The sequence below is a fragment of the Pongo abelii genome, chromosome 12 (assembly GCF_028885655.2).
Source record: "Pongo abelii isolate AG06213 chromosome 12, NHGRI_mPonAbe1-v2.0_pri, whole genome shotgun sequence".
In the NCBI taxonomy this organism is placed as follows: domain Eukaryota; kingdom Metazoa; phylum Chordata; class Mammalia; order Primates; family Hominidae; genus Pongo; species Pongo abelii.
In genome coordinates, this window is record NC_071997.2 from 107,675,895 (window position 1) to 107,697,175 (window position 21,281).

Consider the following 21,281-nt stretch of genomic DNA (forward strand, 5'->3'; position numbering starts at 1 on the left):
TTGATGAAATTGTCCAGGGGCAGCATATCCAGTGAGAAGAGGGTACAGCACAGAGCCTAGGAGACCACAGACACTCAGGGGGATGAGGAAAAAGAGAATTATTTGAAGGACACTGTCTTGGCTTCCTGTGGCTGCTGTAACAAGTTACCACAATTTAGTGGCTTAAAACAGCACACGCTTATTATCTCAGTTCTGGAGCTCAGAAGTCTGCAATAGTTCTGCATGGCTGCATTCCTTCTGGGGGTTCCAGGGAGCATCCATTTCCTCAGGCTTTCCAGCTTCCAGAAGCCACCTCCATCCTTTGGCTTGTGCCCCCTTCTCTATCTTCAAAGCCAGCAGCAGGGCATCTTCAGATCTCTTTGTCTCTGTCCCTCTGCTTCCATCATCACGTCCCCTTCTGTCCGACTCTGATCTTCCTGTGTCCCTCTTATAATGACCCTTGAGATTATATGAGGCCCACCTGGATTATCCAGGATAATCTCCCCCAGCTCGAGACTCTTAACTTGATCACATCTGCGAAGTCCCTTTTGTCATATAAGGTGGCATTCACAGGTTCCAGGGATTAGGACATAGGCAACCGTGGGATGGGGGCATCATTCAGCCTACCACAGAAACTAAGCAGGGCAATTCCGGTGGGAAGAGTTGGAGTGACAGGCCTGAGGAAGCCGACGGAGTGTGAAGAAGGGCACGATCCCCAGGGAGAAATGGGCGCGATCCCCAGGGAGAAATGGGCGCGATCCCAGGGGAAATGGGCGCGATCCCCAGGGGGAAATGGGCGCGATCCCCAGGGGGAAATGGGCGTGATCCCCAGGGGGAAATGGGCGCGATCCCCAGGGGGAAATGGGCGTGATCCCCAGGGGGAAATGGGCGCGATCCCCAGGGGGAAATGGGCGCGATCCCAGGGAGAAATTCCACCAAAAGATAGAAACATGAGGGGCAAGGTGGGTGGGGAGTGGGTTATTTTCATGGTTTCCACAGATTCTAACTGCGAAGATAAAAATGTAATTTTTACAATGGAGAGGGGTGGCTGGCCACACCCTAGTCCCGGACCATACTTGGCATCTGTAAAGGTGGGACACAGACATTTGTGCCTCCTGCTGTGATACCCGGTATAGCAACCCAAAACCCCCATAAAGTATTATAGCCAAAAGTAGTTACCTGCATCCAATCAAACCTTCAGATCTAATTCCAGTTTGCAGGAAATACAAGAGACAGGAGAGTCAGATAAGTGACACCACAGCAAAGAACCAGACAAATCCAGAATGGGGGGCATTCTACAAAGCAACTGACCTGCCCTCTTCAAAAAGTCAATGTCACGAATAAAAGAGGGGCAGAGAGAGGTTGGGAAGCTGCTAAGAGAGGTAAGGGACGTATAAAACAAAGAAATAGTCTTTATTAAGTTCTGATTTGAAAAAGGATAGCAATGTAGACAATGGGGGACAATTAGGGAAATCTGGATTTGGACAACATATTAAAATAAGATCAGGGAATGACTGCTGATTTTGTCAGGCAAGCTAATGGCATTTTGTAGTTACGCAGGAGAATGTAATTTTTTTGTTTTTCTCTTGTTTATTAATTTAATTTATTTCTACACTGCAAGAGACTTGAACTTGTGTTTAGATTGAGGGAAGTAATCAAAGCAAGGCAAAGGGTGGAGATGGGGAGGCGGCAGAAAGAATGGATCCAGGGAGGCTCCGGAGGGGCTGGGAACCCTTTGGAGAGGAAGAAGATGCACACAGGAAGTGGAAGAAGCCCCCTGGGACAGCCCCCATTTCCTGAGTGGGAGAAGAAGGCAAAGGCATCTTGAGCTGAAGAAGCTGATTTGGGAGAGGAGTTTAGGGGAAAATGGAAGGTTTGTAAGGATCACTTGGAGGACGTGAGAGGAGGCTGCCTGAAAGCCTAGGTAAACTCCTAACGCACATATGTGTAGAGGCCCCAACCCACAGGCCGTGTGGTTTTCTGAGGTGGGGGCATTAGGGTAGAGAAGGCTGGGTGGCTGTGCAGGCCCTGGGAGGGTAAGTCAGGTGGACAGAGGGTGTCCCGAGGGCCCCGGAGGGTGGCAGAGGAAAGGAGTCTCAGCAAGAGCTGGAGCTTGGAGCAAAATGAGGAGACCCAGGGAGGTGAGATCTCGTGAGGGGCAGGGGAGCGAGGGAGGAAGATGGGGGGGAACAGGGTGCTGCACAGCCTGAGTCACAAGGAGGGACGTCTCCAGGATCCCCATGACCCTGGCCTGCCGCCCTCCCCCCCACCTGCTGGGTGACTTGCTTTGCACCAGCCTCTGAGTGGGCTTGGTTTGAGGTTGTGGCACAGTAAAAACATAAATGACTGTGTGCCATTGACTCTGGGTTACTCAGAGTACGGCTTTTTAAAAATTGAAGTAAAATTCACACAACATAAAATTAGCCATTTTAAAGTGCCCAATTCAGCGGCATTTAATCCATTCACAATGTTTTGCAACCAAAACATTTCCCTCACCCCAAAAGGAAACCCTATACCCACTCAGCAGTCCCTCCCCATTCCTCTCTCCCCCTTCACGTGGCAAACACAAATCTACTTCCCGTCTCTATGGATTTACCTAACTGAATATCTCATATAAATGGGATGATAAATATGTGACCTTTCGGGTTGTTTCTACCTTTCAGCTCTTGTGAATAGTGTTGCTATGAACAATTGTGTACAACTATTTGTTTGAGAACCTGTTGTTAATTATTTTGGGTATATACCCGGCGGAATTGCTGGGTCATATAATTCCATATGTTGAACTTTTTGAGGAAGCACCAAACTATTTTCCATAGGTGCTGCACCGTTTTACATTTCCACCAGCAATGTATGATGGTTCCGGTTTCCACACATCCTTGCAAACATTTGCCATCTTTTGTGTGTGGGACTGTGTTTTTAATTGCCATCTTAGGGGGTGTGCAGTGGTGTCTTGTTGTGGTTTTGATTTGTATTTCCTTAATGATTAGCAATGTTGAAGATCTTTTCATGTGCTTCTTGCCATTTGTATATCTTTTTTGGGAAAATGTCTATGAGAGTTTTTGCCCATTTTTAATTGGGTTTTTTTTTGTTGTTAAGTCTTAAGAATTATTTGTATATTCTGGTTATTGAACCCTTATTAGATGTATGATTCGTAAATATTTTCTCCCATTCTGTGGGTTTTCTTTTTACTGTCTTGATTGTGTCCTTTTATTTTATTTTATTTTATTTTATTGTGTTTTAATTTTTTTTTTTTTTTTTTTGAGACAGTCTTACTTTGTCATCCAGGCTGGAGTGCAGTGGAGTGATCTCGGCTCACTGCAACCTTCACCTCCTGGGTTCAAGCAATTCTCCCACCTCAGCCTCCCAAGTAGCTGGGATTACAGGCATGCACCACCACACCCCAGCTGAATTTTGTATTTTTAGTAGAGATGGGGTTTCATAATGTTGGCCAGGCTGGTCTGGAACTCCTGACCTCAAGTGATCTACCCACCTCGGCCTCCCAAAGTGCTGGTATTATAAGCGTAAGCCACTGCACCCAGACAAAGTTTTAAATTTTGATGAAGTCCAATTTATCTGTGTTGTTTCTATAGTTGCTTTTGGTTTTGATATCATATCTAAGAATCCATTGCCAAGTCCAAGATCATAAAGACTTATCCCTATAGTTTCTTCTAAGAGTCTTATAGTTTTAGCTCTTACATTTACGGCTTTGATCTATTTTGAGTTAATTTTTGTGTGTGGTGTGAAATAGAAGTGAAAGTATAAACTTTCAATCTATGAATCTTCATAATATTTTACCATTTGTATACACTAGGCTAATATATTAGATTGTTTATGTAGAGGATCTCGGCATCATCAGATTTAGTATTTTTAGTTTATCATTAGTAAGTGCCCTTAAAAAATCAGGACATGTGGTGATTGACACCGTCCCCAAGACATGCAACTGGACCCAAGACATGCATCTGGACCCATCATGCAATGAGGCAGGTGTGCAGAAGTGAATCCCCAGTGAGTAAGGAGCTTAGCTGGCCCTGACTCCCCACCTTCTCCTGGCTTTTCCAGTCCCTCATTATGATCCAAAGCCTAGGTATTCTCATTAAGGGCTGGAAAGCATCGCTTAAATTTTTGCTGGGCGCAGTGGCTCACACCTGTAATCCCAGCACTTTGGGAGGCCGAGGCAGGTGGATCACTTGAGGTCAGGAGTTTGAGAAGAGCCTGGCCACCATGGTGAAACCCTGTCTCTACTAAAAATACAAAAACTAGGCATGGTGGTGCATGCCTGTAATCCCAGCTACTTGGGAGGCTAAGGCAGGAGAGTTGCCCGAACCTGGGAGGTGGAGGTTGCAGCGAGCCAAGATCACACCACTGCACTCCAGACTGGGCAACAGACAAAGACCCCATCTCAAAAAAAAAAAAAAAAAAAAAAAAAAGAAGAACAAGAAGAAAGTAAAAAAAAAAAAAAAGCTCACTTAAATTTTTTAAATTGTACTTTACTGTATGTAATGTACAGGAGTGGTATTAGCAAATTTGGATTTTGTGACAAGTCTCTGAACAACTTCATCCTTGGGGTGATCAAGCACAAGCTGTATGAATATCTATCCGGGATGAGGGAAGCAAGGGAGGGATATGGAGAGGGAGAGAAGAAAGAAAGAATAAAAGAAGGAAAGGAGGGAAGGAATCCTACACAGGCTTAAGACTAGAATGGGTCAGTGGTTCCCAGACCTAAATGGCATCACGTGGGAAGCAAAAATATAGAGACTCCCAGGTCTCCTCTCCAGAGATGTGGGTCTGGTTGTCTGGTTGAGCCCTGGGAATCGGTAGGTTTCCAAAGCTCATTGGTCTGAGTTGGGGACCTTGAATGGGGTATGGTTCTGAAGAGACACTCTACAGAGGGAAGATTTGTGCTATGCCAATTCAGGGAGCAAAACCAGGTCTGAGGGAAAAGCTACAGGGAGGCAGAGTGGGCTCAGGGTGAGGCTTTTTCTTGACTTCTCACCCATAAGGCCGGGAGCTGCCTTGTGATAGACTAAGTCTGGTCATGGGGGGCATCTGCACAGAGGATGGTGCCACACTTTGGAATCTAGGGCCCAATAAGGGGCTTCTGACCTTGCCACCCCCCAGATTCTAGGGAGAATATTAATAGATGAACAGGGGCCAAAAGAATCACTGTCTAAAGCGAGCGCTCTAGCTGTGTGAGCACAGACAAATCATCTCACTTCTTGGGGTCCCATCTCTACACTGAGAAATCCAACAAAACGGGGGATTACGATGAGCTTGATTCATTTTGCTTTCTCTTCCTTTTTCTCCTTCCCTTTCTTTTGATTTCCTGGCAGCAAAACCTTTTATCCAAATAAAATGCTGCAAACTTCCATACAAACAATGAAAAGGACCGGGCGTGGTAGCTCACATCTGTAATCTCAGCACTTTGGGAGGCCGAGGCAGGTGGATCACTTGAGGTCAGGAGTTCGAGACCAGCCTGGCCAACACAGCAAAACCCTGTCTCTACCAAAAATACAAAAATTAACTGGGGCCAGACACTGTAGCTCACGCCTGTAATCCCAGCACTTTGGGAGGCTGAGGCAGGCGGATCACTTGACATCAGGAGTTTGAGACCAGCCTGACCAACATTGTGAAACCCTGTCTCTACTAAAAATTAGTTGGGTGTGGTGGCACGCGCCTGTAATCCCAGTTACTCGGGAGGCTTTGGCAGGAGAATCACTTGAACCTGGGAGGTGGAGGTTGCAGTGAGCCGAGATCGTGCCACTGCATTCCAGTCTGGGCAATAGAGTAAGACTCCGTCTCAAAAAAAAAAAAAAAAAAAAAAAAAAAAAAATTAGCTGGGCATGGTGGCACGCACCTCTAATCCTAGCTACTGGAGAGGCTGAAGTAGAAGAATCACTTGAACCTCGGAGGCGGAGGTTGCAGTGAGCTGAGATCACAGCAGTGTGCTCCATCCTGGGTGACAGAGCGAGGCTCTGCCTCAAAAAACAAACAAACAAAAACTCCAGAGCTGGCTACTGGATGAAGTAGCAGTAAAGGACCTAGAGACTTCTATTCCTCCTCCCCCATACCCCCTTTCCCCCCACAAAGCCCTGAATCCCTATGAAGACCTGTTTGAACTCCTGGGCTAGACTCTAAGATAATGTCATGCACTAGCATGCTGGCAGGTCTAAAATGATGAGGAGCAAAAGGACACTCTTCTCAGGAAGGCTCAAGAAGGTCTGGGCACAGAGAGCTGGAAAGAGCATCAGACAGGGAGAGCAAGAGAAAAGGCTGCCTTCCAAGCTGCACTCTGGAACTACTGCAAATATTTGACTTAACTGACAATAGCTTGTCCTTATATCATCTTCATTGTCTGCAGCACAGCAATCATTAGTCAACTTGCTCTCTGGCTGATGCGATGATTCACTGCGATGGGGAATTTGCAGGACACTGAATTTTTCAGGCTGTAGCTGACAAAACACCTACCCTGGGCTAGGATTTCCTGTGGGGGAAGCTAGAGCTGGCGGCCACCTGCTTCCAGTGGCCCCCATGGATGCATGGTGGCTGGTTCATTTTCCATTCAGATGTTCTCTTCTAGGCTGTAGTTATCTTAAACAGGACAACTAAAACAGTATCTGAAGCTGTTGCCAGGGCAACTTGACAAAGGACTTTCCCCTCAGTTAGTATATGTGTAATGTGTCAAAGGCAGCTGGCTCCCAGGGAGAGGAAAGAGAAGGGAATCTGTATAGGTTGCTACTCTTGGTCCTTGGAAGGAAAGTTGGAAGAGTCTCTTCTGGTTAAATTAACTTATGTAGAACAGGAAAGCAGCTCTGACCCATGCCATAAAAATTAAGATTGAGGACTGGGCGTGGTGGCTCACGCCTGTAATTCCAGCACTTTGGAAGGCTGAGGCAGGTGAATCACTTGAGCCCAGGAGTTTAAGACCAGCCTGGACAACATGGTGAAACCCCGTCTCTTCTAAAAACACAAATATTAGCCAGGTGTGGTGGTGCATGCCTGTAATCCCAGCTACTTGGGAGGCTGAAGCAAGAGAATTACTTGAACCCAGGAGGTGGAGGTTGCAGTGAGCTGAGATTGTGCCACTGCACTCCAGCCTAGGTGACAGAGCGAGGCTCAGTCTAAAAAAATAAAATAATAAAAATTCAGGTTGGGAGGCTAAGGGGCAAACCTTAAACTTTTGTGATACCTGCAGATAGATAAAAGCTTCACTTGAGATCTGTAAAATAGTTGTATCTAAGCTGCATGAAGACCTGGAGCTTAAAGTGTGTCCGGAAGGGGAAGGAATGGGAGAGACAGCAAGATATTAAAGACAACCAGGGCGTAGGAGTATGTTTAAATGCACCCAAGAAGCAGGGAGTTTCTGACATATCTGATAGCTCTTCTCTAACAAAATCATACTCTCCCACAACCGCAGCCATTTGCACTGAGACCAGCATTCGCTTGGAGGACTAACAGAGACCAAGCTGAACCTGCTCATGGTACTGATGAAAAGACTGAGGCCCATAAAAGGTAACCTGCTCGACGCTTCACAGTGAGGGAAGGGCAGAACTAAGCCAGAAGCCCCATGTCCTGCTTCCCCGTGGTCTTTCCACTGATCTGGTACCTTTGTCCTGGGGACATCACTTTACTCTATCTTTGAAAGAGGCATAACCTGGACAGCTTTCAAGATATGCCCTCATAGTGTGCTGAGTGGTGAAAGCCCTGGGCTCTTCCTGCCCTCCAAAGAAAGCCTCTGTTTCCATCCATTTTTATATCTATTGGGGGCCCCACTTAAAATTATTTGAGGGGAAAAATTCTATTAGTAAAAACAGTTTGAAGATCATCAATCTAACGCTAAACACATTAGATGGTGTTAATGGTTGCACAACTTTGTGAATACACTAAAGCCACGTTTTTTGTTGTTGTTTGTTTGTTTTTTGAGATGGAGTCTCTGTCACCCAGGTTGGAGTGCAGTGGCATGATCTTGACTCACCGCAACCTCCGCTTCCTGGGTTCAAGTGATTTTCCTGCCTCAGCCTCCCAAGTAGCTGGGATTAGATTACAGGTGTGTGTCACGACACCCAGCTAATTTTTTTTTTTTTTTTTTTGTATTTTTAGTAGAGATGGGGTTTTGCCATGTTGGCCAGGCTGGTCTCAAACTCCTTACCTCAAGTGATCCACCTGCCTTGGTCTCCCAAAGTGCTGGTATTACAAGTGTGAGCCATTGTGCCTGGCCACCACGGGGTTTAAAATGGGATGCTTGAAAGCGGTGAATTTTATTTTTAAAAATTATTTTATTATATAGCTATATAAATTATATATTTGTTCAAATTAAAAAATGAAAGGGCCCTTTGTTCACACAAAGGGAGACCCTAAAACAAGCAGTGTGTCACACTTAGGGTTGGGAACCAAGTAGGAACAGAACATGACAGTGCCGACTCCGAGGTCTCCCTCTCCCCTGCCAACCCCCCAGGATGCGGCTGGGAGACCTGGAGCCCCCTGGGCCACTCCTTACCGAGTTGGTGCCGAGGATCTGCAGGTTGGGTTTCTCCGACTCCAGCAGCTTGGCCACCATCTTGAGGAAGCTCTCCACGAAGAGATTGATGCTCTGGCAGTGGCAGGCCATGAGCAGCTGGTCCAAAGCCTCCATAGCAATGCACACGTACCTGGGGAGGGCAGCACACGCTGTCACTGGCCGCGACCCTGCCACCCCGTGGCCCAACCGGGGCATGCAAGGTGTCAGTGTGGTGACCTGGGCAATGCAGCATCCGGGTGATGAGGCTCCCACACAGGCTGCCAACGTCTGGATAGCCTTTCCAACAAGTGTCTGCTCCAGCCCAGAACTGAGGCAGAATGAATTAGGGCTGGAAGGAAGCCTAGAGACCAACTCATCCAGCCCCTCCTTTTACAGATTAAGAACAGGAGGATGGATGAGATAGAGCATTTCATGAGTCAACACAAAGAGCAAGATTGATGCTCACAATAGCAAACTCTAAGTCAAAACTCTATGAGGTCGGGGAATTATCCAATCCAAGTCAAGAAGTGTTTATTGAGTGCCCACTGTGGAAAGGCTCTGTCCTAGACAGTGCAGGGGGTGTAAGGATGAAGAAGGCAGTCATTCAACTTAATGAGCTGAGATAAATACACAGATATTCCTTTAAAGAGAAAATAAATCCTACAAGAAAATCATGCATGATGGCCCATGAGGTTTCCAAGGATGGAGACAGATGGCTCGAGTGGGGAGGAAGTCAAGATCTTTATGAAGAATCTGAGACAGGCCTGAGGACCAGCTTTAAGGAACAGAAAATTTGCAGGTGTTGTGTTTGAAAGCCTTAGAAGTTCAATGATAAAGTACTATGCAAGCAATATGGTTGGCAGCATTACTATGTTTGGATGATACTCCTTACTTAGGGAATAAGACAGACAAGATGGACACAGAATAATTTTTTTTTCTCCTTATGAGGAATGTTCCCTATGTGAACTAAGTCTTTAAATTACTTAAACAATTCCTCTGAAGTCTGAAGCCTGAGTGAACAACTTCGGAAACTAGGAATACACAACATCCAATAGCAAAGAGCCAAGTCCTCTCACTAGATGACTGACAACTAGCATGGTTTGGCTCCGTTTCCCCACCCGAATCTCACCTTGAATTGTAATAATCCCCATGTGTCAAGGGGGGCACCAGGTGGAGAGAATTGAATCATGGGGGTGGTTTTCCCCACACTGTTCTTGTGAGAGTGTGTTCTCATGAGATCTGATGGTTTTATAAGGGGCTTCCCCCTTCGCTCAGCTCTCATTCTCTCCCCTGCTGCCATGTGAAGAGGTGACTTCTGCTATGATTGTAAGTTTCCTGAGGCCTCCCCAGCCCTGCAGAACTGTGTGAGTCAATTAAACCTCTTTTCTTTATAAATTACCCAGTCTCGGGTATTTCTTCATAGCAGCATGAGAATGGACTAATATAATGAAATAAAATGTCAACCTAAAGCCTAATAACCTCTATCCTCTATTCACAATTCTACTCTCAGGAGAAGCAAAAAAGAGGGCCATGCCATCTCCTACCTCCAGCTCCTCATCCCCTGAAAATAACAATCTCATTTGTTATTCTTGCTGTTCTCTCCTGTGTGCTAAATATACCCAAGCTCTCCCAAACTAGCCTTCACAGGACAACCCCCAATTATCTTAGTCGTCTTCTTCAATGCTTCTCATAATCCCAAGAAAAATGTCAAGAATCAAATTCCTAATGAGAAGGAGAAAGGCACCTCTAAGCTCAAACTCCAAATTTGTTCCAAGAGTGTGACATAACCAGTAATGTCTACATCATAAAACATACATCCTTCACTTACAAAGCATTTGCACTCTAAAGAAAGAGAGGTTTTGTTTTTTGTCTTGTTTTGTTTTGAACTTCTAACAAGGAAGCTGCCGCAAAACTTTCAGAAATTATTCTGGTTAAAATCTTTACAGTTTGGAGTTTAGTTTCCAGGGCAGAATGCTAGATGTCTCCCCTAAAATATGTCCCTTTGCCTTTCCCTAGAAATTCAGAATTTTAGCTGTGCATGTGGCTGCTCATTTGGGACTCCATTTCCCAGTCTCTCTTGCTGTGAGGTGAGACCACATAACTAAAATATTGCCATTAAAATGAGGGGAAGTGGCCAGGGCATGGTGGCTCACACCTGGAATCCCAACACTTTGGGAAGCTGAGGTGGGCAGATTGCTTGAGCCAGGAGTTCAAGACAGCCTGGGCAACATGGCGAGACCCCTTCTTTATGATAAATACAAAAATTAGCCAGGCGTGGTGGTGTATGCCTGTAATCCCAGCTACTCAAAGGCTGAAGTGGGAGGATCACTTGAGCCTGAGAGGTCGAGGCTGCAGTGAGCCACGATTGAGCCACTATACTCCAGCCTGGGGGACAGGGTGAGATCCTGTCTCAAAAATAAACAAACAAATAAATTAATTAATTAAGAGAAAGTGATGTGAACAACATCAGCATCTGTTGATTATAAGACACGATTGCCCTCTGTGTCCTTTCTCTTTCCCTCTTCCTACCATCTGGGAAGTGGAAACAACTGGAGACCCAGAGAGGAAAGCCATGTGCTGAAGATCCCTGAATGACCTCATGGAGCAGAGCCCACTGGCCACTCCAGACTGATGTGAGAGAGAGGAAAAGCACTTCCATATTGCTGGAGCCACTGTCTTTTGAGTTTCTTTATACTCTAAATAGCACAAGCATCTAATAATCAGGTTTGGGAGTGCTTTAGAAACCTGATGGCACAAATAAAGGTGAATTCTGAGCAATCCAAAGCAAACCAAGTGACTGACCTCATTGGAAAGGGAAGTTAGAGCTAGAAATGTTTCCTATCCTGCTAGATGGGAGACCATTGCAAGGCTTCATGGACTCAGAGTTTGGACTCATGTGCCCATTACAGGATGGTGATCCTTCTACTTGTAATGTCAAATCATGTGGAATAGAAAAGTACCTCCTGACACAAAGAAAATACAGGGAAGGCCAGGTGCGGTGGCTCACACCTGTAATCCCAGCACTTTGGGAGGCCGAGGCGGGCAGATCACGAGGTCAGGAGATCGTGACCATCCTGGCTAACACAGTGAAACCCCATCTCTACTAAAAATACAAAAAATTAGCTGGGTGCGGTGGCGGGTGCCTGTAGTCTCAGCTACTCGGGAGGCTGAGGCAGGAGAATGGCGTGAACCTGGCAGGCGGAGCTTGCAGTGAGCGGAGATAGCGCCACTGCACTCCGGCCTGGGCGAAAGAGCGAGACTCCGTCTCAAAAAATAAAAAAAAAAGAAAATACAGGGGAGGTAAAGTAAGCAGAAAACTGTAAAGCCTAATTGGGGTACCCAGGAATCAGGTCGATGTTCCCTAAGTCAAAATAAAGTAGCAAAAGGCCTCTCTTACAAGATTGCAGCAAAGCTGCCACCACGGGATTTTAAAATGTTAAAAGTGCCCAAAACTCTAACGTCAGGTTCACATGCCGTAAATGTAATAAAGGATGAATTAAAAGATTCGTTCTTCTTTATGTCTTGACCTAAATCATATCCATCATTGAATGTTAGGCAGATATTTTTTAAAAAAAAATTTTTTTTTTTTGAGACGGAGTTTTGCTCTTGTTGCCTAGGCTGGAGTGCAATGGCGCAATCTCAGCTCACTGCAACCTCTGCCTCCCAGGTTCAAGCGATTCTCCTGCCTTAGCCTCCTAGGTGGCTGGGATTACAGGTGCCCACCACCATGCCTGGCTAATTTTTTGTATTTTTTGTAGAGATGGGGTTTCACCATGTTGGCCAGGCTGGTCTTGAACTCCTGACCTCAGGTGATCCACACACCTCGGCCTCCCAAAGTGCTGGGATTACAGGCATGAGCCACTGCACCCAGCCTATTTAAAAATTCTTGATTAGCTAGTCTTTGTCTTTTTTTTTTTTTTTATAAACAAAGTTTGGGTGAACAAAAAGCACACGGAGGATGACTATGGGACAATTTCAGGAGCTCTTTCAAGGCTACAACACAAGGCTCCATGACACCTCCTGGGACAGCTACCCAGTTTCAGATATTGCACAGTCAGACTGCCTCAGACATGAGCTAGCTTTGCAAATCCAAACATAAAAAAAGTTAATAGCAGTCATGACTTCTAAATTTTTTTTAAGACATCAGCTATTTCTTACGTACCCTTGAGCTAACTTCTATACCAAGAAACCAGAAAATAAAACAGCCTTTAAATGCTGAAATTTTCTTTTCCACTTTTATAAAATGTTTATTTCTTTTATCTAGAATAGCCGCGTCAACTATTATTAAATGATTATTTAATGATATTAAATAAAAGTATTATCGAATAGTTGTCTCTGGGCCCACCCACATATGGATCAAGGTATGCTCTATCCACAGAATGTCTTTCAAATACAAAGGCAGCTTTGGCTCTTTGAGCTCATCTGGTGAATGGGAGCCACGCCTACCATTCCTCCTTGCTCCCAGGATAGCCATTCCTGGCTCTGCAGCCTCGCCCTTCAGAGACCATCACAATCACCATCCAGGAAACCTGCTGTGCCTTGCAGACCCAGTCCCAGCATGTTTCAGGTCTGCTGTGTAGAGACTGAATTCTGCAGGGTTTGGGAAGCAGACTGGGCTGGAGTCCTTCCAAAGGGGACAGGCTTTCCCTGCAGACAGACCCGGACACCTTCAGGCAGCCAAGCATGGCGGGTAGGAAATGAGGGCAGGCAGCATGGGATTCTCTTCCCTTATGAATGATCCCAGCATTCTTCTGTATGAAGGGATCTGCAGCATTTCACCATTATTACAGTGTTTACATGATGTAAAGGAAGGGGTGGGGTTGGGCAAGAGAAGAAACTCAAGGCCTCGCGAGCCCCAGGGCTTAGATTACTGCTTTTCCTCTTCCTGAAAAAAATTCCAGAAATTCCTGATATGGAAAAACCATCCTTTGCAAAGGAAAAAAAAAAAAAAAAAAAAAATTGGCTACTTACCAGAAGTGGAAAGTGGAAAATTTCCATTTTGGTAGAAGGTGAAAATTATGGTAGAAGTGAAACTGAAAAGTAAAGAAGTATAAGGCCCAGTTCTTTGAACACATTATCCTTTGTTCCTCATCTCTGATCCCAATAGTAAGGATGGAATGTTTATAATTATGAACTTGAACTTTTCAAAGCATCTTACATAATTCGAAGTCAATGGGACCTTGGAAGCCCTGAGTCTAATGCTCTCCATGTTTGTGCTATTTTATTGTAACCTTCTCGAGTGTGTCTAATCTGTTACACACTCAAAAGGAATAGAGCCTGGGATCCCCAGGTCAGAAGGTTACTACCAGCAGAGATCTGATCTGGGGCGGGTGTCCTGGAAGGGGTCCAAAGTCATAACAGGTCTGAGAATCTGAACTGGCCTAAGAAAGGAGGAGTGGGGAGTAAAGTCTGGGAACCAGGCTTAGTTGGAGAGGAAAGGCAGATCCAGGGTCAGGGATTACGGTCAGCAGGCAAGATGAGGGAGGCAGCTTTAGTAGGGCCAGTCATTGCAGAAGAATTGCTCAAGAGCAGTGGCCTGGACAAAGAACCTCTTGTTCCAGGCAGTTTGAGTGCATTTGGTCAGCCCACTCCTAGACAGAATCTTCTGGGTTTTAGGAGTCCAGAAGTAGGGAGAGAGGGCTGACCTCAGCTAAGGAAGGGAGGGATGACCCTCCTCATCTAGTAGGGGTCTGCGGTATCCCTATCGCAAGGTCAGCCATCCACCAGTCAGGTTCAGGGTCCTTCTGGTGAATGTGTATCTCTTAGGAGTGCCGCTGGGTCAGCTCCAGGGCCAGGGTTCTCAGATTAGAGAAGCTCAACCCGCTGGCATGGCCATCTCCATCCGCCAGGGCTTGGTCCTGGCTGGGTGAGAGCTCCAGGCACTGGGGATCCTGACAGCATCTTATATGGCATTCTGCACCCGTCAATGCTCAGGGGTCACTGTCGACTGAGCGAGTCTTACCCAGCACTGCTGTTCCCTCCCTTGCTCTCTTTTAGTTTCTAGGGGACGTACGTGCATTGGAGTTGAACTGGAAGGGAAATGTAAAGAGAAGGGAAAATAGAAGGACTGCTCGGTTTTTGCTGCTCTGCACATCACTGCCCATCATATTGCATGCCCATGAACGATGCCTTGAAATTCACATCTCATCCTCTCTCTGCCCACATTTGGCTGCCCACCGCTGTCCCCATGCTAAACACCTATGAGCCAGAGTCCACACGCAACTGAAATGGGGTGACAATGTGGGGAGGCAGTGGGGCAGATGAGGGTGGTTCTGCCCCTGGGTCCAGCATCCAAGGTTCATGTCCATATGGTCAAACCCCAAATACAGACACCTGCATCACGACAGGGAGACACAGCCTCTCACCCTGTCTGCATGAGAATATTTCACTCTTCCAAAGCTGCCATCAGTGATGAGGAAGATGATGATGTATGTGGCATTGGGTACAGAAAGACAGGGAGGGCAAAGAGACAGGATAAGAGATCAAATCTAACAGATTTTTCTTCTCCAAATGTTTATGAACAAAGCCCTCAGTGAGGCCTTCAGGTTTTAAATACTTAGAGGCTACAATGGCTATTTTTAACAGAATGGTACTAAATTTTAATTGCAGTTGTAAGGGCAGCAGAATGATTCTAAGTGGCTCTGCTGACTCTAGGACATTTTTTTTACTGAGAGAACCATCACTGCAGAGAAAGCCAGTGAAATTAGTATTAAATGTTTAATGTTGGAGCTAGCATATTAGTTTTAGGTTCAACCTAGGATAAAGTCATTTTTACTTGCTTGAGTATAATTTACAATATGTCAAGGCCCTTAATATAATCAGCATGCACAGTAGATTTGCTCTTATTCAGGATGTAACCTCATTTTATTATATAAAATAATCACAGAAACATATTGGTTTGGATCCTGCTTTTTACGCCAGGGGTGGCTTGATTTAAGATTTGCTCATGAGGCCTGTGCTTTCTAGACCTCTCCACCCCATCAGCACCATGCACATTTCACTGTAGTTCAAGACCGGCTCCGTCTTTTCCTGCCAGGAGGAAGGGGCCTTGGACGGCAGTGGGGCTGATGGGCAGCTGCAGGGGGAGGCCCATCAAAGAGGTCAAAGTGAGAGAGAGCACCAGAAAGACCCACAGAGCCAGCTGGGTGGTCAGCAGTCCATGTGGAGTGGGTCTACGGCAGGTGTGGCGGGGGTGGTGGGCTTGGCTGGGTTACAGGCAGGTTGTGGAAGACCCCAGAAGTCAAGCTGAGGATGCTGGATTTTTTTCTCAAAGAGCTAGGAAAGCGCAGCTTGGGGTCTGTGTGTTGAAGATCATACATAGCAGTATTAACCAGGAAGGACCAGAGCAGGAAAGACGGGGAGCAGGAAGACTATGTCTAAGGCTACTGCCATCATCTGAACGAAAAGAGAAGACCCTGGACCAGGAGAAAGGCTAGAGCAGATGAAAGTAGAGGATGGCTATAAAAGACTCCATGGAGGCCAGGCACGGTGGCTCGCGCCTGTAATCCCAGCATTTTGGGAGGCCGAGGCAGGTGGATCACGAGGTCAAAAGTTCGAGACCAGCCTAACCAACATGGTGAAACACCGTCTCTATTAAAAACACAAAAATTAGCCAGGTGTGGTGACATGCGCTTGTAGTCCCAGCTATTCAGGAGGCTAAGGCAGGAGAATTGCTTGAACCCAGGAGGCAGAGGTTGCAGTGAGCCAAGATCACGCCAATGCACTACAGCCTGGGTGACAGACTGAGACTCCATCTCAAAAAAAAAAGACTCAGTGGAGAATGGAACCAACAGGACTGAGAACCGCCGCCTGAATCCACCCAACCCTCAGCTCCATGAGCAACACCACCAGGAATATCTGAGTGTTCTCCTGACATTCGGTCTCTGAATTGTAGCATGATGGTTGGGGAGCAAACACAACGTGCTCTGCAGTTCATGTTTTTTATTGTGGAAGTAACACATCCACATAAAGAATATTTAGGAAAAACGTAGAAAAAATAGATACAAAACAAAACAAAACCAAAACACCCCAGTCACACTATTCATAAAATGAATACTCCTAACATATTGGTACGTTCTTTTTTGTTGTTGTTGTTTTTGACACAGGGTCTCGCTCTGTTGCCCAGGCTGGAGTGCAGTGGTGTGATCTCAGCTCACTGCAACCTCTGCCTCCTGGGTTCAAGCGATTATCCCATCTTAGCCTCCTGAGTAGCTGGGACTACAGGTGCATGCCCCCACACCCAGCTAATTTTTGTATTTTTGATAGAGATGAGGTTTCACCATGTTGACCAGGCTGGTCTTGAATTCCTGACCTCAAGTGATCCACCCCCCTCAGCCTCCCAAAGTGCTGGGATTACAGGCATGAGCCACCGCACCTGGCCAGTATGTTCGTTTTACTGTATTTTCTAGCCATTGAGATTTGTTGTTGTTGTTGATTTTTTAACTTGATTGCAAATACTGTCTACATAATTATGGATTCTGGTTTTCATTTACTTAAAGCATTTTCCAAATTACATGGAAAGCATCTTTATAAACACAATTTTTATTGACTAGATAACATTTTATCAAATGACATACACCATAATTCACTGAAATATTCTCCTCCGACTGGACATTTTACTTCTACTTTTTCATGATTATAAATAACAAGATAACGAACATCTGTGTGTGAAGGTAGACTGCATTTCAGATTGATTCCTTGGGGCCTGGTGCACTAGCTCATGCCTGTAATACCAACACTTTGGCAGGCTGAGGCAGGAGGACTGCTTGAGCCTGGGAGTTCCAGACCAGGCTGGGCAACATGGTGAAACTCCATTTCTACAAAAAATACAAAAAATAAGCCAGGCATGGTAGCACTCGCCTGTAGTCCCAGTTATATGAGAGGCTGAGGTGGAAGGATGGCTTGAGCCCAGGAGGCTGAGGCTGCAGTGAGCCAAGATCATGCCACTGCACTCAACAAATAGAAATGGAATTACTGAGTGAAAGGGCATAAGTGTTTTTAAAGCTCTTGACACATTATTTCAAAATTACTTTCTAGAGAGTTTCAACCAATTTGTACTCTTTCTAGAAAAGAATGAAAATGCTTCCCGTTTTGCCATCTATTGGTTAATACTGGAAATTATATTTCCTTTGTGATGAATTTAATAAGTTAGCATCTTAGTATTTCAGTATGCACCTTTGATCACAAGTCTGTTGAGTGTCATCCCACATGTGTGGCAAGCTCTCCTCTCCTGTAAGTCGCTTGTTTGTGGCTCTTGCCTCCAACCTCTTAGTGTCTCAGTTTCTCCACTCCACCCACTATTTGGTATGAGCTACTAATATATAAGTTTGAACCCTTTGTCTTAATTTTCTAATATACTTTTTTGTTGTTTGTCTCTTAAACTTTGAGTGTTTCTTTTTTCTTTTTTATTTTTTTTTTTGAGACAGTCTCAATCTGTCGCCCACGCTAGAGTGCAGTGGTGCAAACACAGCTCACTGCAACCTTGACCTCCTGGGCTCAAGCCATCCTCCCACCTCAGTTTTCTGAGTAGCTGGGACTACGGGTGCATACCACCACACCCAGCTAATTTTTGTTTATTTTTTGTAGAGATGGGCAGTATGTTGTCCAGGCTGGTTTTGAACTCTTGGGCTCAAGTGATCCTCCCCCCTTGGCCTCCCAAAGTGCTGGGATTATAGATATGAGCCACCGTGCCTGGTCTGAGTGTTTCTACATTGACATCAAAATATTTAAATTTTTCAACAGTTAAGTCTATTGATCAGTCACTTGCTTTAAGATTTCTTCTCTCTTTAAACATAGAAAGCCCTTCTCTTTCAGAAGATTGATAAATATTTCACCTAAGTGTATTTTTAATGGACAAATTGCCCTTAACTCTGTCTTCTTACTAGAATGTAGATGACTCCTCCTTTGTTTTCAAGACAGTAAGTGGGATAAGGCAGGATAGGTTGGATGAGGATGGCGGTGCAATCATAGCCTTAATTTTTTTAAGGCCCCAGACTGTATGAGGGCTTCTGTATGGAAACACAAGAGAGAACGGATGCTGGAAGAGGTGCTTGTAGGAAGCCAACACCCTCTTCTTCCCAAACCTCGGCAGCACCATCACACCAGACCCTGCCTTTGGAAGATCATATGGGATATACTCCTTAGCCCCAGTTCCCAGTTTTCTTGATCTGTTTGATAATCTATTTCTTTTTTTGAGACAAAGTGTTACTCTGAGAGTCACCCAGGTTGGAATGCAGTGGCACAATCATGGTTCCCTGCAGCCTCGACCTTCTGGGCTCAAGTGATCCCTCTGCTTCAGCCTCCCAAGTAGCTGGCACTACAGGTGTGCACCACCACACCTGGCTAATTTTTAAATTTTTTGTAGAGATGGAATCTCGCTACGTTGCCCAGGCTAGTCTTGAACTTTTGGCCTCAGTGATCTTCCCACCTTGACCTCCCTAAGTGCTGGGATTACAGGCGTGAGCCACTCTGCCTGGCCATCATTTTCTCAAAAGGACCCTATGTTTAGCCTAACAATATAGTTTCTGACAATCTCTCTCCCTCTCTTCCAAACTACTTACCCATAGCGATGGCGACCCACATCACGGATGAGCCTCTCAGAGAGGTAGGCGCCAATACGATCAAGTTTTTCTGGAGCTGAGAGGGCATAGAAGGTCAGCTTCTCCATGTTGGTCTTCACCAGACCATCCTGTAGGAGAAAACAACTTGTGCTCACTATGGCCACACTACGGCTAGACGAGTTCAAGTCTAGAGAAAAATAATAATTCGACAGAATCAACATTTACAGAGTGCCCTTTATGGATGTGCCAGAGCACATGTGGGTTTCAGGGACAGGCAGATGATTAAAACATAGTTTTAGTTATAGGCTCACGCCTATAATCCCAGCACTTTGGGAGGCTGAGGTGGGCAGATCACGAGTTTGAGACCAGCCTGGCCAACATGGTAAAACCCTATCTTTACTAAAAATACAAAAATTAGCCAGGCATGGTGGCGAGTGCCTGTAATCCCAGCTACTCAGGAGGCTGAGGCAGGAGAATTGCTTGAACCCGGGGAGCGGAGGTTGCAGTGAGCCAAGATTGCGCCATTGCACTCTAGCCTGGGCGACAGAGCAAGACTCCGTCTCGGGGGAAAAAAAGAATTGTTAAGTGATACAAATGTATAAAATGTATATATGTGTGTGCATGTGTACGGATATATATACATGAATGTATACATGTATGTGTGTATGGGTGTGTATATATATACCGTGTGTGTGTGTGTGTGTGTGTAGGAATGGATGATACAGCGTCATTAAAAGCCACCCAGGCCGGGTGCGGTGGCTCACGCCTGTAATCCCAGCACTTTGGGAACCTGAGGTGGGCAGATCACGAGGTCAGGATATCGAGACCATCCTGGCCAACATGGTGAAACCCCATCTCTACTAAAAGTACAAAAAATTAGCTGGGCATGGTGGCACCTGCCTGTAATCCCAGCTACTCAGGAGGCTGAGGCAGAAGAATTGCTTAAACCAGGGAGTCAGAGGTTGCAGTGAGCTGAGATCGCACCACTGCACCCCAGCCTGGCAACAGAGCGAAACTCCATCTCAAAAAAAAAAAAAGCTACCCCAAATTAAAACATGTTGGATAGCCGGCACCAAGACACACACAGGATGAAGGCAGCTCTGCAGCTCTTAGGGAACTCTACAAAGGATGCTCCCATCAAGACAGGCCATTGGTTTCCAGAGAGCAAGTCAAGTACATCAGATCCCAATGTTTCCCAGACCACGACCCACAAAGCAGCCTGACGGGTGGAGAGGCGGCTTGGAGGCCAGGCCCTGTGTGTGTGCCCCTAGACACCTGGCAGACACCAGAGGGTGGCAGCCAGGGGGAAAGACCTGGGCTCCTGAGCCCAACCCAAGACAGGGGAGTCCTCACACTGACCGGCAGGGAGCTACGATCACTCAAAGAGTTAGCAGCTCCAGAGGCAATCACACAGAGAGACACGCAGGAGAAAGATGTCTCAGTTGGACAGTGATGGCCACAAGCATGCCGAGACGAACTTCCAGCTGCCTTCTGCAGATCCAAATGCCCTCATTCTTCATGTCCCTAACGGCCTCTCACCACTGCCCATGGCTGTGGCCCAGGTTCCAGTTTCTCTGGGAAGGCTCAGTGCCCGGGGACCCTGAGAGGCCCTGACTTCCCCACCCAGCAGGAGGCCTGGCTTCCAAGCTGCCCCGTCAGAGGCCCTGCCTGGACCGTGAGAGCCACGATGCCTGCCAGAGACGTGACCCACCTCGGGATCCTCAGGGAAGATGTTGTCAACCAGTCTTTTGTACCTGGGGCGTAGGGCACCACAGCAGCCACACACACCTGGAATGAGAATGGGAAAAACTGTGAGCAAAGCCTCAGTTTCCTGGGTCAGGCCCAGGAAAGCTTGGAGCCAGGGCCAGGGCGGCCTGTGAGTGGCAGGAAACAGACAGGCCCCTCCCTTGGAGGGCTCGGGCCTTGTCCTCTCAGAGCTGGCAACTCTCATTGTCCCCTACCCCCACATTCTAAGACATCTGCCATGTGCCATTCTGGCACCTTCATGTCTTTTGCTTGGGGGTTGGGTACAGTACCATATGCAAGGCCAGGCCACAGGAAGCATTTTGAGGGGTGAGGCTTCGCGGGTGGGAGCTTACATAAAGGTCAGGTGCTGCGCCCGCCTACTGTGCTATTGCACACACACACACACACACACACACACACACACAGAGTCACGTTTCCGGGACAGGAATATGAAACTGCCTCCTGCAGCCCAAGAATCTAACCGAGCATCCTGGGAAGATGGA

At 46.4% G+C, this 21,281-nt stretch overlaps 1 protein-coding gene across 2 annotated transcripts in view; it reads right to left on the reverse strand.

Moving 5' to 3' along the window:
• EFR3B (EFR3 homolog B) overlaps positions 1-21,281 on the reverse strand; it is a 119,009-nt gene that overhangs the window by 49,125 nt on the left and 48,603 nt on the right. The window contains exons 2-4 of one of the 2 annotated variants that reach the window (XM_024242804.3): positions 20,744-20,820; positions 19,033-19,160; positions 8,474-8,624 (exon numbers count right to left, since the gene is read on the reverse strand). In XM_024242804.3, the coding sequence (XP_024098572.2) occupies positions 8,474-8,624; positions 19,033-19,160; positions 20,744-20,820 (356 nt within the window). Of the gene's footprint in view, positions 1-8,473; positions 8,625-19,032; positions 19,161-20,743; positions 20,821-21,281 lie in introns of those variants that run through there. The other variant, XM_054548289.2, reaches the window with a different exon arrangement.